At 39.4% G+C, this 14,166-nt stretch overlaps 1 protein-coding gene across 24 annotated transcripts in view; it reads right to left on the reverse strand.

The window, feature by feature from the left end:
- Positions 1-14,166, reverse strand: part of RIMS2 (regulating synaptic membrane exocytosis 2) — a 370,897-nt gene that overhangs the window by 234,737 nt on the left and 121,994 nt on the right. For 2 of the 24 annotated variants that reach the window (XM_081873925.1, XM_081873927.1), the window contains exon 1: positions 12,972-13,549. The exons of 18 other annotated variants lie outside the window; for them this stretch is intronic. In XM_081873925.1, coding sequence (XP_081730051.1) covers positions 12,972-13,093 — 122 coding nt within the window. In that variant the 5' untranslated portion in view covers positions 13,094-13,549. Of the gene's footprint in view, positions 1-12,971; positions 13,551-14,166 lie in introns of those variants that run through there. 4 more of the 24 variants (XM_081873928.1, XM_081873922.1, XM_081873926.1 and 1 more) reach the window with 3 other exon arrangements.

A 14,166-nucleotide genomic window follows, 5' to 3' on the forward strand; every position in this document is an offset into this window, starting at 1 on the left:
ACTCAACCAGCTCAAATGCACAGGCATATGTCAAATGCCATTTTGTAACAGTGAAAGACAGTTATTTCTATAGATACACGCATGTCTCCTGCTCTTGGAGAAATACGAGTATCCTCAAAATTAATCATAAAACATCAATACTGACTTAGCTTACAATGTCAGAAGAGTTGTTCAATTCAGATATCATATTTTCTCATCCTAGTCCCGTTCCGCTGTCTTGTGAGGATTGCGCCCCTCGCCTCCCCATGTTCATGTTCTATAACCAGTTTACTATTGCAGTTTAATCAGAGCTGACTTTGTCAAAATAGAGTTGGAGGGATCCATCTTGAGGGAAGTGGATAACAGTAACCTCTAATTAGTTTTCTGTTGCTGGGGTTAATGGCATTTCAGGGGGCAGGTTTAGATGGGGAAAACAGTGCAGAGGATAGAATTAAACTCCTCCCACAAAACACGGCTGCTCCAATAAAATTCAGGGCTCCACATGGCAGCTTTGAAACTAAAATTAAAATGTCATGAGATCTAATCAAAGATCTCACATGTCACATGTAGTTTGGTCCTACTGCTGATGTTTAAACACGGCAACTGGAAAAGCAAGCATATTATTGTGAGGCAGGGAATTTCATTAGAAGGGGCCATTTTGATTTTATTTTGATTATGTATTTTAGTGATTTTATTTAGTGATTTTATCTTGTAAACTGCCCTGAGATCTGTGGGTATAGGGCAGTAAGTAAGTAAGTAAGTAAGTAAATGGTAAAGGAGACAGGCAACAGATGATGAATTTTGAGGCTTAACAAGGAGAGTGCCAATAGACCAAAGACAAAGGAGTATTAAAAAGGGGGAATGGGTGCATAGAAAAAAGGAGCAAGGCTGTGAAATAGCCATTTACTATGGGCTAGTTCGTCAGTATCAGGTGTAACATGGCTGCACTTCAAGGTACATCAGTTAATGGGGAAGATCATATTTTGTTCAGGAGTTTTGGGGCAGAGAATCACTTCTGGTTACCAGTAAATATACATTTATGCTAGGGTTCTAAGTGGGCCAATCAGAATGTATGGTTGCATTTTTATGTTTAAAACCCAATGGCTTGGGATAATCTTCAAACATATTTCTAAAGAATTGTTGGTTCACAGAAGATGGATTAGGAGATATCGCTGGGATAATAATGAAAGAACAGCTTTTCACATAAATCCCAAATTTCTGTGAAGATAAAGTTGGACAAAAGGTTATGCTATGTTTGATACAATGCAATACATAATGCATGTGAAAATAATGTTGTTGGTGATGAGATCTGTCTAGCCTATGCAACAAAATTTGATAGATCTATTACATAAAGTTGCAACTATGCAAATTTATACTTGGACAGTCTCAGTGACCTGGACCACCTGGACCATGAAGAGAGAATCTCCTGGGTGATTTGCAAACTTTCATATTCATACAACTTCGACTTAAAATATGGAATTGTAAGAAGTGAAATATTTTGTACCCATCTAATGCTAAACTTCTGCATTAGTGGGAGAAATCAGCTATCTGGTTATTTCACCTGCCAAACAATTCTCTTTGGAGTAGCTACACACTGAAATATATGGCATTCTCATTCCCATTGATTGAACAGCACTTTGCTGTGTGACCACACTATTAACTCATATTTTAAGGGTAGCTTTTCCATTGCAAAATGTCATCTTTAGTTTCAGATGGCATTTGTATTAAATCTGCATAACAGTTTTTGAAATCAGCAATGCTTCAATAGCTTATAAATAACTAATAACACACTTAAAGCACAATGAAACCTGAATAATGCCTTTCTTGATCAGTAATTATAAAAAGCACTTTGTTCCCCAGCAGAGCTGAACTGAATACCATATATGAATTTTAATTTTGCACATTGTTGCTGTTGACTGAAAATTCTATTCAACCATCCAAGCATTCAAAATATGTGTTAAGTAAAGATCATCATGCAATTTGCTTGAGCTTTTCACCCTTCACAGTGAAGATTGTCAGGTGAATATTTTTTTCTCTATGGAAATAAGCTAATATTAAAAGAGAGAAATCAAATGAACATTGTCATACCTCTATAAACCATGTTTTTACATGCAAAAATGTTTCTTTTGCCATAGATAAATGTACACTTTATCAAGCACAGTAATGACTCTACAATATTATTTTAGTTATATAACTGATTCCCTATCTCAGTAGTATTGCAAACAATTTTTGACACCTATGCATCATCATATACATGGCTAGTGATCTCAGTTCTCCAAGAGTCTGTCCATACATAGCCAAATGGTACATCCAGCATAAGAGGGGAGCTTCAGCAGGCTTGATTTGAAATAGTTAAAAAAGGAGCTGTATCAGCGCCTCCACTGTCCCTTGCACTCCTCTGCTGAGGAACCCAGAGTAGCCTGTATGCCTCACCTGGCCACCCAGAGCAGGGTGGGAATTTGAATATGTGCAGCATGCACCTTCTGAAATTCTTCCCCCTAAATAGGCAAATGAGTCCTGTCCCATTTGAGTTCCAATTTGGACTTCCTGGATTAAACTATGGATTAATGGTTTTAGAAGTGGGAGAATATCCAGTTTTTCACACATTTTCAAATATTTCCATTCCTTCCTACTTCCTTCCAAGTGAAGACAATAATTCCTCTTACTAATCCGGAGGGTTTGGAAAGGGTACTCACTGTGTGAGGAAACCTTGCAATGGGTCTGCCCTAAAACCAGGAAGCAGCAGAAGTCAGGAGAACTTGCATTCAATGGAGAACAACTGATTAACAACTTGACATGGCAGGTAAGACTTACTGCACAGACCAGACTAAACTTCCAGCTAGTTGCCACGAAGGGAACAACACCCAGAGAGAGGAGGGGAGTTTGTTGCAGACTAAGTATGTTTTTTATAGAGACAAGTCACATTCCTTATAGTTCATAGTTCAAAATGATTGCACCCTAACAAAACTACAAATACACACACCAAGTTTATCAAGATCTGATACTTATTTTAATAGAACCATCTTCCTTCTGTATGTGCAGTCTTTCTCACTGATCCATATTTCACTGAGGATTAAAAAAGACCCTTTCTCTTCCAGGAAGCATATTGAATGGAGGCAGTGTTTGCTATACAGTATGTCTGATAACTGCAATACTTTTCCTCTGAAGTAAAATTAGGCACACTTCACTTTTATACTTCCCCCAAAAAACTTTACTTTGAAGGAAACTGACAGTACATATTACTTGCCCTAAAACCTAGAGCAATTAGTCAGACACAACAGGCAACCTAGTTCAAAGGCAGGCAAGAGTGCAGTTTCTCTGTGCTGGAAATTATTGCATGATCCAATCACACCCCCCAGTGCAGGAATAGGACAGAATTACACATCAACAATGAAAGCTGATTGGAAGGAGCCAAGGGCAGAACAATGAATTATGCACAGATGTATTGGAAAGTCTCTTTTGCAGCTGAGCTCACATCAGCCTTACTTATTTAATTAACGTATTTCTTGTAGCACAATAGCTGTCCTCTAGCACACCTGCGTGTTCCAATACAGAGTTCTGTAATTAATACAGTATTATAAAGAAGTACTTTATCCATCCATAATCATACCCCACAACTTTATACAGGAAATATCTTGTGCAGCAGGACAAAGAATATCTAAAATTCCTCTGTTTGCCACATACTTCAGGTTTGAAAACACAGCAGGAAAAGGAAGGAGTTGCATGGCAGGAAATATATGGTAGGTTCCCATGAAGTTTAAATAAAGAGGAGTGAGAAAGGAGTGAGAAAGACTCTCCTCCTGGAAGAGAGGGGAGTGGTTGTGGGCGGGACCCCCGAGCTCCACCCCCCTGCCTTCCACTCACCTGGCTGGCGCCCATGCAAATGTAGTACTGTACCGGGTGGAGGCATTTGTATGGGGAAATTGGTGGACATGGGAGGCACTTAATCATTCTCCTCCCCCCGCCTTTTCCTTTCAGCTGGAGGCCAGCTGAGGGAAAACAGGTTAAACATTACTGGGAAGGGCTTTAAAAATGGTTTGTTTATAAATATTTGTAAACCAACCTAGGATCTCATTTGATGAAGGGTAGCTTAAAAATAACATTAGTATTCAAATAAATTTATGGGAGGCAACTAATGGCTAAGCAACCCACATCTATCAGTTGACATTTCTCTGGAAATGATCTGCATTAGCACTGCAAGGCAGACATGGGGTTGGGAACAATAGAAGGCAATGTGTAGTTCCATCCCAATTTCAGCCTTGCCGGAAAAGCAGCAACAAGGTTTAACACCTCCCCAATTCTCAAAGCCTGATTCACAAGCACCATATTACAGTGGTACCTCGGATTACATATGCTTCAGGTTACAGCCCCATTGGCTGAAGTGGTGCTTCAGATTAAGAACAGTTTCAGGTTAAGAACGGACCTCCGGAACAATTTAAGTACTTAACCCAAGGTACCACTGTATTTATCTACTATGTGCAAAACAGATTTATTTGTTTTGTAACTGCCTTCAGAAGTGACTATGGCCAGATCTTGAATATCTTCCCAAAACAAGTGCAGAAACCTTGATATCTGGTCTGTATCTAGATAATTTCTGCTTGTTTGTGATATGTCAATGCCATTAGCTCTTAATTAGATGAATTCAACTTCTTGAAACTGGGCAGTTCCATGCTAGACACTAATTAAGTCTGTATCACTACCAGAAATTCTGAGACCCATCATATTCCTGCCTACAATTTAGCTCTATTTCTGCCTCAGTTTCACTACTTGGCTCTCACCCAGCACAGCTATTGACTCTGTCTCTGGATTATCTCTGACTTCCTGATTCTGACCCTGCTTGACTCTTGTCCTGGCTTGTGACTGCTGCTACATATTTCAGTAACCCCTGACTCATTGGCTCTGAGCCCTACTCCTGTGCCAGGTGGTAGCTGGAGTTCAATTACCACTGCTCCTAAAGGAGGCTTTCTATGGCCCTGACAGCTTGTCTCACTGTGTTCCATCAAGCAAGGTTTTGAAAGAATAAAAGAAAAGTCAGTCAGTAGAGCCAGCAAAGAATACACACCAACATAGCTCAATTCTGATTTAAAACCAAAAGAGCAGAGATACAAAAGAGATCTGTGTGGAAGAAAAATTTCCATTTGTTTAAGCTAGTCTGGATTCTTAAGGCCCACAACTACCGTTTGCAGTAAACCATCTTTTCATTACAAAAATGTTTTAAGAATGCACTTCCTTTTCCATTATATCTTTTTGCCATGATGCAGCAAAGTGAAACAGCAGCAGAAGCTCCATCCCTTCAGAGTGCTGTTACGGCCTTAGTATTATGTTGCATTTGTCTGTTGTGATAAAATTTGAGTCTACTGGCAATACAATTTATAAATGAAAATAAGATATGGAGGAAATAAAATATCTAAAAAATTCACAGGTGTGGGGACATAAAGATCAACAGTTAGGTGTTTTTTTACAACTATCAAAGCCAATTCCTCTTCCCCCGAAACATTTGCTTCAACATAATAGTTTTATAAAGAATCATACTTTTGAGTTAGGGCATTTAAATAAAATCCCTAGTCCTGGTACTCTTTCTAATGGGTATTTATACTCTGCAACTTCACACACAAGTTATGGTGAGTTCATCCCTGCATTGCACAACCCTCTAGGAGCTCTGATAGTTCCAAAAACAACAACTACAACTTCTTCTTCTTCTTCTTCTTCTTCTTCTTCTTCTACTACTACTACTACTACTACCATAAAACTGTGCCTCCAACTCAGAGACAATCCAGGAGAGACCCAGTAGAAGTAATGGAATCATGCTTCCCATGTCTCTTCCACAGCTAAAGTCATTCATCAGGACAACCAAGGCTGATTCCATGCCCAAATCAGACCTGAACCCAGATTGGAATGGGTTCAGCTAATCAGTTCCCTCCAAAAGTGTCTGCAGATGAACCATCACTACCCTCTCAATTACCTTACCTAAATAAGGGGTTATTGGCAGACACACCACAACCTTCTCCTTCAAGCTGGTGGGGAACACCCTAGCATGCAAGGTCAGTTCTCTATTTGCATAAGCAAGCCAAGATGAGCAATGGTCAAGAAGGCTTAGCCACAAGCACTTTGCCCATGTTCTCAGTAACTGGAACTGATCCCACAGAACTGAATAGATGACTCACCAGATACTAACTGTGGCATCAAGATCAGCATAAAGATGAGCAAATTTGTCCCCTAAGTGCCTAGCAAACTTATCTGAGCAGGTCTTTGATTCTTTCAATGCCCTATTAAGTGGGACAGGCAGTAACAACTTTTTGACCTCAATAAAGAGCTCTGCTGGGCAGCTACTTGACAATGCTCCACCTGTTTCACAATGGATCTAGCTATCACTTCTGCTCATCACTTCTGCTCTAGCTAAAGCCCTAGACTGCTTTATCTCTCCTAGCTCTGAGGAATACCAAAGACTACAATAAGCTCCAGTGTCTCAGCATGCAACCTAGTATGACCATGTGAATAGCTCTCCTTAGCTCAGTGTACAAAAATTAGGTAAGGTCCTCAACAGAATCAGCAATTTTGGCTACTGGAAAATCCCCCAGAGCATTCAGGAATATATTAGATTCCATAAGTCTCCAGGGGCAGACCACTGTGGTGGAGAGGGGACTAAGGCCATAAGCTCAAACTTTACCAGATAGTGGTCTGACTATGACCACCTTCCAATATCCAGCTGTCAACTTTTCCCTTTTCTTGTGAGGAATCCTATTCGGAATAAGGGAATTTCCCTTAAAAAAGGGAAAATGTTGACAGCTATGATCCAGACTATCCCATGTGCCCTGAAGTGAAGACCAAATAGAAGATGTGCCCCTCCCTTTGTGGGACAATCCCGTAGTTGTGCTGGTGGCCATGAAGATGTGAACTAGTCCAGGCAAGGCCTCAGCATGAAAATTAAAGTCACCCTGAACAGTCATCTGGGGATTCTCCAACACCACACTTGATTCCAGCTTGGCCAGAGACATTGTGGTGCAGAAGGGTAGGCAATACACCAATCTGTTTCATTGTCCTAACAAGAGGTACAGGCTCTCAAGGCTCACTAGAAGTGAAAGAGTTTTCTGCTAAACAGATTAGATGTTCTATAGACCACAGTGACTCCACTCTCCCACTGTGGATAGTGCTGCACCAAGAACCCCAGCAGGCAGAGCCGAGTCAAATCCACTCTACGTAGCTTGCCAACCTCAGTCTCAGTTGTATAAGCCAGGTCAGCTCCTTCATCAATAATTAAATAATGGATGAGGGTAGTCTAATTACCTGGCATTGAATAACAGCTAGGGGCCTCAATAGCCAAGTCACTAGTTATATGCAAGGTAGGATCAGTAGAAAGGATGGCCTGAAGCCATTGTTCCTCTGTTTCTCGGATCACCATGCCATATCATACTCTCTTGGAAATAACTTGTCGCAGGATGCCCATAACCACCACCCTCACATATCACACTGCTTGTTCTGCATCAGACATCATAGATTTCACCACAATCAGAGTACAATATTTGACACAATAACCACAAAGCCAGCACACCAATGGCAACATACACAATTAACTAGCTAGCTAGCTAGTTATCCAGAATAACCAAATGATCCAATATTGTAACCAAGAACTCATCATCTAAACTCTTGTCAAATTTGTTTCCTTCAGTATCCCCCACTCACACTTTACACACTCTTTCACTCCTGTCTCTCACTCAGCAGCAGCTCATCCTCTCCAGAATATTAGAGGGTGGTGCCCATACTCTCATTGCTCCCCAAGTATCACTGCTTTCAGAACCACCCCGCATGGTGTTACCTCTACAAGGGTGACATAGCAGTAGCAGCCTACTGCTCCTTTGTGGTGGCGCCCTTTATAAGGCTATGGTCAAATTAGACTGAAAAAGGCCATCTGTTTCCAGTCTTCTTCACCTCCTCTGAGGTTTTACAACAAATCAAGGCAAGTGGGTTGTGGGCAATAGGAAGGGCCAGGTGAAAGCCGTAAAACACCCCAAGTCTCTCCCCCCGCTCATTTCTCACCACCTAGTGAAGAGTTCCAGTAGTGCCCTTCTAGGACACGGTATAGCACCATGGTATAGCACTATTAGCACCATGTATTTCGAGAAGAAGTATAAAAAGATTATTATGGTGAAATAATATGAAAACAGTGCACTGAAAATGAGGCCATGTTAAGAGTGTTCCAGTTTTATGCAATAGTTTTGAAGATACAGTGGTACCTCAGGTTAAGTACTTAATTCGTTCTGGAGGTCCGTTCTTAACCTGAAGCACCACTTTAGCTAATGGGACCTCCTGCTGCTGCTGCGCCACCAGCGCACGATTTCTGTTCTCATCCTGAAGCAAAGTTCTTAACCCGAGGTACTATTTCTGGGTTAGCAGAGTCTGTAACCTGAAGCGTATGTAACCCAAGGTACCACTGTACAACTTAAAGAAAAGAATCAAATAGTCAGTGCAATACTGCAGGTCTCTTATCAAATGAAAATAGTGGCAATACACTTTCAGGAATCAGAGTGACACAAGAAATAAAGTGAGTAAAATACAATGATTTCAGCCACAACATTTTTAGAAGGATCAGACACTTTACTTAATTTCTTTTTCACAGTTTAGATACAGTTCGTTGTTGGATTTGTGGAAAGTGGACTATCCTTATACAGTAGTTTCCATAACCACTACTGTTGGTTCATGGTGCATTTACATTGTAAACATATAAGATGTGTGTAAGAAGCAGTTCATTTTGGATTTTTTGTTTGTATATAGAAAAACATATTTTCTACAGAAACAGAAAATTGCCACGGAAATATAGCACAATGACAATACTGTACTGGATATCACATTGTAACATTGTTATGAGTCAAAAAAGCAGTGACGTTTAGAGTACAATGTTTTGTCATTCTTGTTGGCGAGCTTCTGTCTTGAGAGACACGGGAGTGCGCCTCTGGGGGTGAAGTCAAAGTGCTGTGTTAGTGGCACCAAAGTGACCCGCCGGGGCGCAAGCCTGGGCAGTGTGTGTGGCGATCTTGAGCTGCCCAGATGACAATCCCCCCTCTTGGCCTCGCTGATGTAGTCCAAAGTAAAGCAAAACAATATGTTTGGAACTAGCTTGGCTGCAAGAGTTGCCAGAAGGAGGCGTACAAGGCGTCATCCAACCGTCTTAGGGACCCACTCCAGATTAGCCTTTTCTTCTCCCAAATTAAGTAATATTATTATTAACATAATAATCCTACAAGGGTAATCCAGTATTATTTTCTCCCCAAGGCTGAGTCAAATCACTAAACAACTGAAAAAGCATGAAAATTCATAGTACAAGGCCAACCCTGTGGTATTTTTTAAGAAACATGTCTTTCTTTTCAATAGAAAGACTTTGTAAATAAGAAAACATCAAAACAAAGCTCTCTGCTGCTTCTCTGTCATGCACAGTGCCTAAGAATAATCATTTGACTTTTCTCAGGAACCATTAGTTGTCTTATGCCCCTCTGTGGCCAAACATGCACCTTCTCACTGTTAGCAGCAGGAATAAAAAAAGAGATGAGAAAGAAAGCTGGGCATTAAAGGCACTATGTTTTCATCCTCAAAGGACAACAAATGAGGTCAAATGCAAAATGCATAATTAGAGTTAGGTTCTGTACAGTTTGTAGCAATTTTCATCACCAAAGATACCCATTCTTATGCAATGATACGTTCATCTGAATATGCCCAAAGCACTTCTGGACTCCATTGCAGTGCAAAGAATACTGCTGCAAATAGAGCTTCTGACAACCCAATGTTAGCTGGGTTTTCATTCTTTGATGAAAGACTAGCATTCAGAAAGGCCAGTAAATATAACCAAAAATGAAGGGTTTCCTGAAAACCACTTTAATTAAAATTAAAGATTAAATAAACCAAAGCCCACAGGACATTAGCGTCTTACCAGAGAATCTCCCTATAAAACTATATTGAGGCAAATGCAGGCACTGAATTAGGACCTTGTTACAATTGATTTTTAGAAGAGAGTAAGATAATTATTCCCCTTTACCACCTTTCATTTCCATTGCAACGTGGGAGACGCAAAAACAAGTTCATTCTATGCACCAGCTAAAGCAAAGACATCATTCTTCCAACAAGGGGATTTTATAATAAAATACAATGTCTAAAATAAAGAATACATCCAGACTAGTGCACATTATTAGCATGTGTGTGCAATTGCCGTGGGCCTGTGAGCAAAACTGTGCTGCTTCAGCAAGATGGAGTTAGGAATGTTAGGAAAGTGACACATGTTTGGGAGTGCACGGCACACCACAACACCACATGCATGCAGGCCAGAATAGCAGTATATGCAGCAGCATTGCAGTGTAGTTAATAGAAGCAAAAGGATTAGCTATAAAAGAAAGCCCCCAGTTAAATATACAGCTAATAAAAGAAGAGCCACTCAGTAAGCTTCCTAACTGTGGAGGAGGAGGCACTTTAATAAATATTACTGCTAGCATGCAGTACGTGTGAGAAGGCAACACATATTCAGGATTCCACAAAAGACAAGCGTGTGTGTCTGGCACACTCCAGGAAAATAAAATTTAATGCTACATTACGAGTACAAAGCAAGAACATGCTGGCTGCACAAATTTTGTATTAACATTTTTTTATTCAGTGCCTACCGGTCAGCAGCTCTCTCACTCTCTCTCTCTCTCTCTCTCTCTCTCTCTAGTATAAAATACTAGCTACAAATAAAATCAAAACTGTCAAGGAACCCTTCCTACTTAACAACTAAAAAAATTAAAAGCTACTTTCTTCTACAATTTGAATATAAATGATTTGTTAAAAGCATTTGCATGTCCCCCTGTTAAATGTTCTTTTTTTTAAAAAAAATGCAAGCTACTCATTAATTAGTTATGAACAAAGTAACAACTGCACAATCCTAAGCATGTTTACTTAAAAGTAAGTCCCACAGTGTCCAGTCGGGCTTACTACTAGGATCATGTGCATGGGATTGCAGTCTAAATATATTTAAAGGAGAAGGGCTGCACAATCAGAAATAAAAAATGAATTTATTGCAATAGTAAGCAGAAAAGAGTAACAAATAAGATACATGTAAGTTGTTCATAATTGTTACTTTAATTCAAAACAATTTACCAACAAATCGATATGTTCTTCAGTTTATTATTAATAATAAGACAACTGAAATAATTTATAGTTCCTTAAGTGACAGGATAAGAGTTACTTACATATGTAAGTCTTTAAAAGTTTTCAACACTATAGTAGTAGTGTAGTAACACTATAAAAATGCAATCACCATAGCAGGCAGGCATGGCTCAGCTTGTTCCTAATACATATATACCATTGTTTGGGGGAGGGGCATAAAAAGCACAAACTGACATGGACAACTAGCTCAGGATTCTTTGAAGAAGTAAAATAAGCCTCAGACTAAAATATAAAACTAAGTTTAAGGCCACAGTTCTTCTCTTATTAATCATTCTCATGGAATGTGCTTACTGCTACATCTAAAGTTATTTTAAACACAGTACAAAGATTTACAGACACAAAAAGCATAGAGAGAAAAGGAATTTGTCTTTTTCCGAAAGCAAGCACGCAGCCTGCTGAATGGGAACTGCAACAACACACATGAGCAGAACAGAATAGGTTTGTGGGTGCCTGAGAACAGTCAGCTAGCCTGCAGGCCTTGTGATATGCACTTTAGGGGTATGCAGTGTTTTAGACTAATAATCTGTAGTTCAACCATTTTTATTTCAATTTGTCAAGTTTTGAAGAAATGACACACACAAAAAAGCCCAGGGGGGAAAAACTCTACAACTTGTGATCTTCTAAACTGAACTGTCTTGCAACACCATTTATTAAAACCTGGCTGCATCATTGTGAAAGCTTGTCAGTTTAATTATTGGCAATAAAAAGTGATGCAAAACTTGTTTTGAAAAAGAACCAAAATTATGGTGGGTACACCGAAGAGGAAAGTGCTAAGGACAATAATCAATAATACCATAATAGCCTTGTAATTAACAGCAGTTTGTGCTGTTTAGGGGGAAGTGGAACATTTCCCAAAATTCTTTCAAATAAAAAAGATGAAGATTCCTTTGCTGTTCAGAGTATTACTTGCTCCCTATTCTAGAACACTTATGACAATGCATTGCTAATCTAAAACTATTGCTTGCTTTCTCCCTTGTTCACCTTCACACATCCTTTCAGCTAAATATTTTTTACTTGCTTCATTAAATACCTAAATGTTTTTTAAAGTTCTAAATGCCATTTATGCAGGGAATGCCTACTGATTAAATGTCACAAAACATACCAATTACTAGAAAATGCAGGATAGCATTAAATACATGTAAGAACCCGAAACAACCACCACTCACTTTAATCAACAAACCTTTCTTCCAATCACTTCACTAAAATAACAAAGAGAACCCATAATGAAATAGTGTTCAAGACTGGTTGACCTGCTGCAAAACATAATCTAATCATTCATTATGGATATACTTAAGATAGTTATGGAAATGTGCTAAGCTCAGAAACAACCTCTTTCCCTCCCAAGGATATTCCTTCTGCATATTTTTGCGAAATGTATGCAGGACTGCTAATTTACACCCTATAGCAAATTATTTACGGTCAAGTGGTCACAACCTTGTGCATTGCCATTTTCAAACAGCAATGATTTTGCCTCACAAATATTCCATGAATATTTCATAAGTGCATGGGATCTATACTTACTGCTACCTATCTGATCATGCTAGTTAAAGTGCTTCAGAATGTACCCACATTGCAGCTTGCACATTTTTATTGCAGTAATGCAGTCATTTAATTCCTGCATAACAAGTTTAATTTAAATATATTATGCAAAGCAACAGATAAGTAATGAAACACTAATTTCTGCTATACACATCTTAATATTTCAAGGTCTGATTATGTGCAATTACTAACTGAAAAGCAAGCACATGCACATACTGCTGTCATGAACGTTCCAGTGCTGAAGGGGGAAAGGCTACAGTCTTACTTACCTAGCATTATCCAACGTTTGTGCAAAAATATCATTTTGTAAAATATTTGGAGGAGATGAGAAAACTCCATGAAAATGTGATAATACAGAATTGCAGACCTGGCGCAATGTCTCAAATTGCATTTTTCTCTCTTCCCTTCTATTCCTCCTTACCACCTGTGCAAAAACTCATCTGTTTTGCAGTCACCATCAAATGCAGACATGCCAATCAAGTTCCATATTTCTCCTGATTTCGATAAAAACTGTGACTAAATGAGCAAGGGTTGATAGTTAATTGTACAGTCATTATTCTTTTAATTCAGTCGTGGAAGATTTAGCACCCGTACTGCTTTCTCTTCACGGTAGCAAGAATTCCAAACAGCAGTGAGCTTTCTGGGCATTCCCAACTGAAGTGTGAAGCTGAGCTGCTTTCATGTACTCTACTCATATTTCTCTAAGCCTCTTAAAAACACGCAGTGAATAGATGCTGTCGTCAGGAGTTTCTGCACATCTGGCTGCCAGCAATAAAATCTCAGAAGTAATAAAAACGAGGACAAGGCATCTTCACACAGTTACTACTGCCTGAGAGGAGGAGGAGGAAAGGGGGGGGGGATTTCTGCAGCTTCTCCTCCTCCTTTCCTCTCCTGTAAAAATGACTAACACCAATGACAGCGTACATAGGTCTCCCCCTCCCAGCAGAACAAGGCAGAAAGACCCCTCTAAAAATAGCAACCATATTCTTCAAATGATAACATGTAGCAATGAGAATGTAACAATAGGTTCTTTGTCTTCACTTTTTGAAAAGCTGCATCATATCTTGCATAAGATAAAAGGCAATTCTGTCCTTTGCCAGTTTAATTTATTCTCCGTAGACAGCTAAAAGTACAGCACACAGCCTACTCTTCATTATTGTTCTATTACTTACTGCACATATTGTGCTCCAAGCATTGAAGCAATGATTTATCACACAGATTTTCAAATTCTCCCAAAATAATTTGCCACTTAAATATACTGTGGGCTCCGAAAGCTCCAAAGGCAGAAACCTGCAGCACATTTTGGGTGCTTGCTGCATTCTGTTCACTAATGTTAACAGCAATCAAACCAATCAAGTGCTCTGTACCAGTCTATCCGCTTAGCAAACTATAGGATTGTAGACCTATCACTCCAATACATGTACAGTGCAGCAAGGCAGTGACTTGCCTGCAAGACTATTCATC

This window comes from Podarcis erhardii, assembly GCF_964252035.2.
Source record: "Podarcis erhardii genome assembly, chromosome: 8".
NCBI lineage: Eukaryota > Metazoa > Chordata > Lepidosauria > Squamata > Lacertidae > Podarcis > Podarcis erhardii.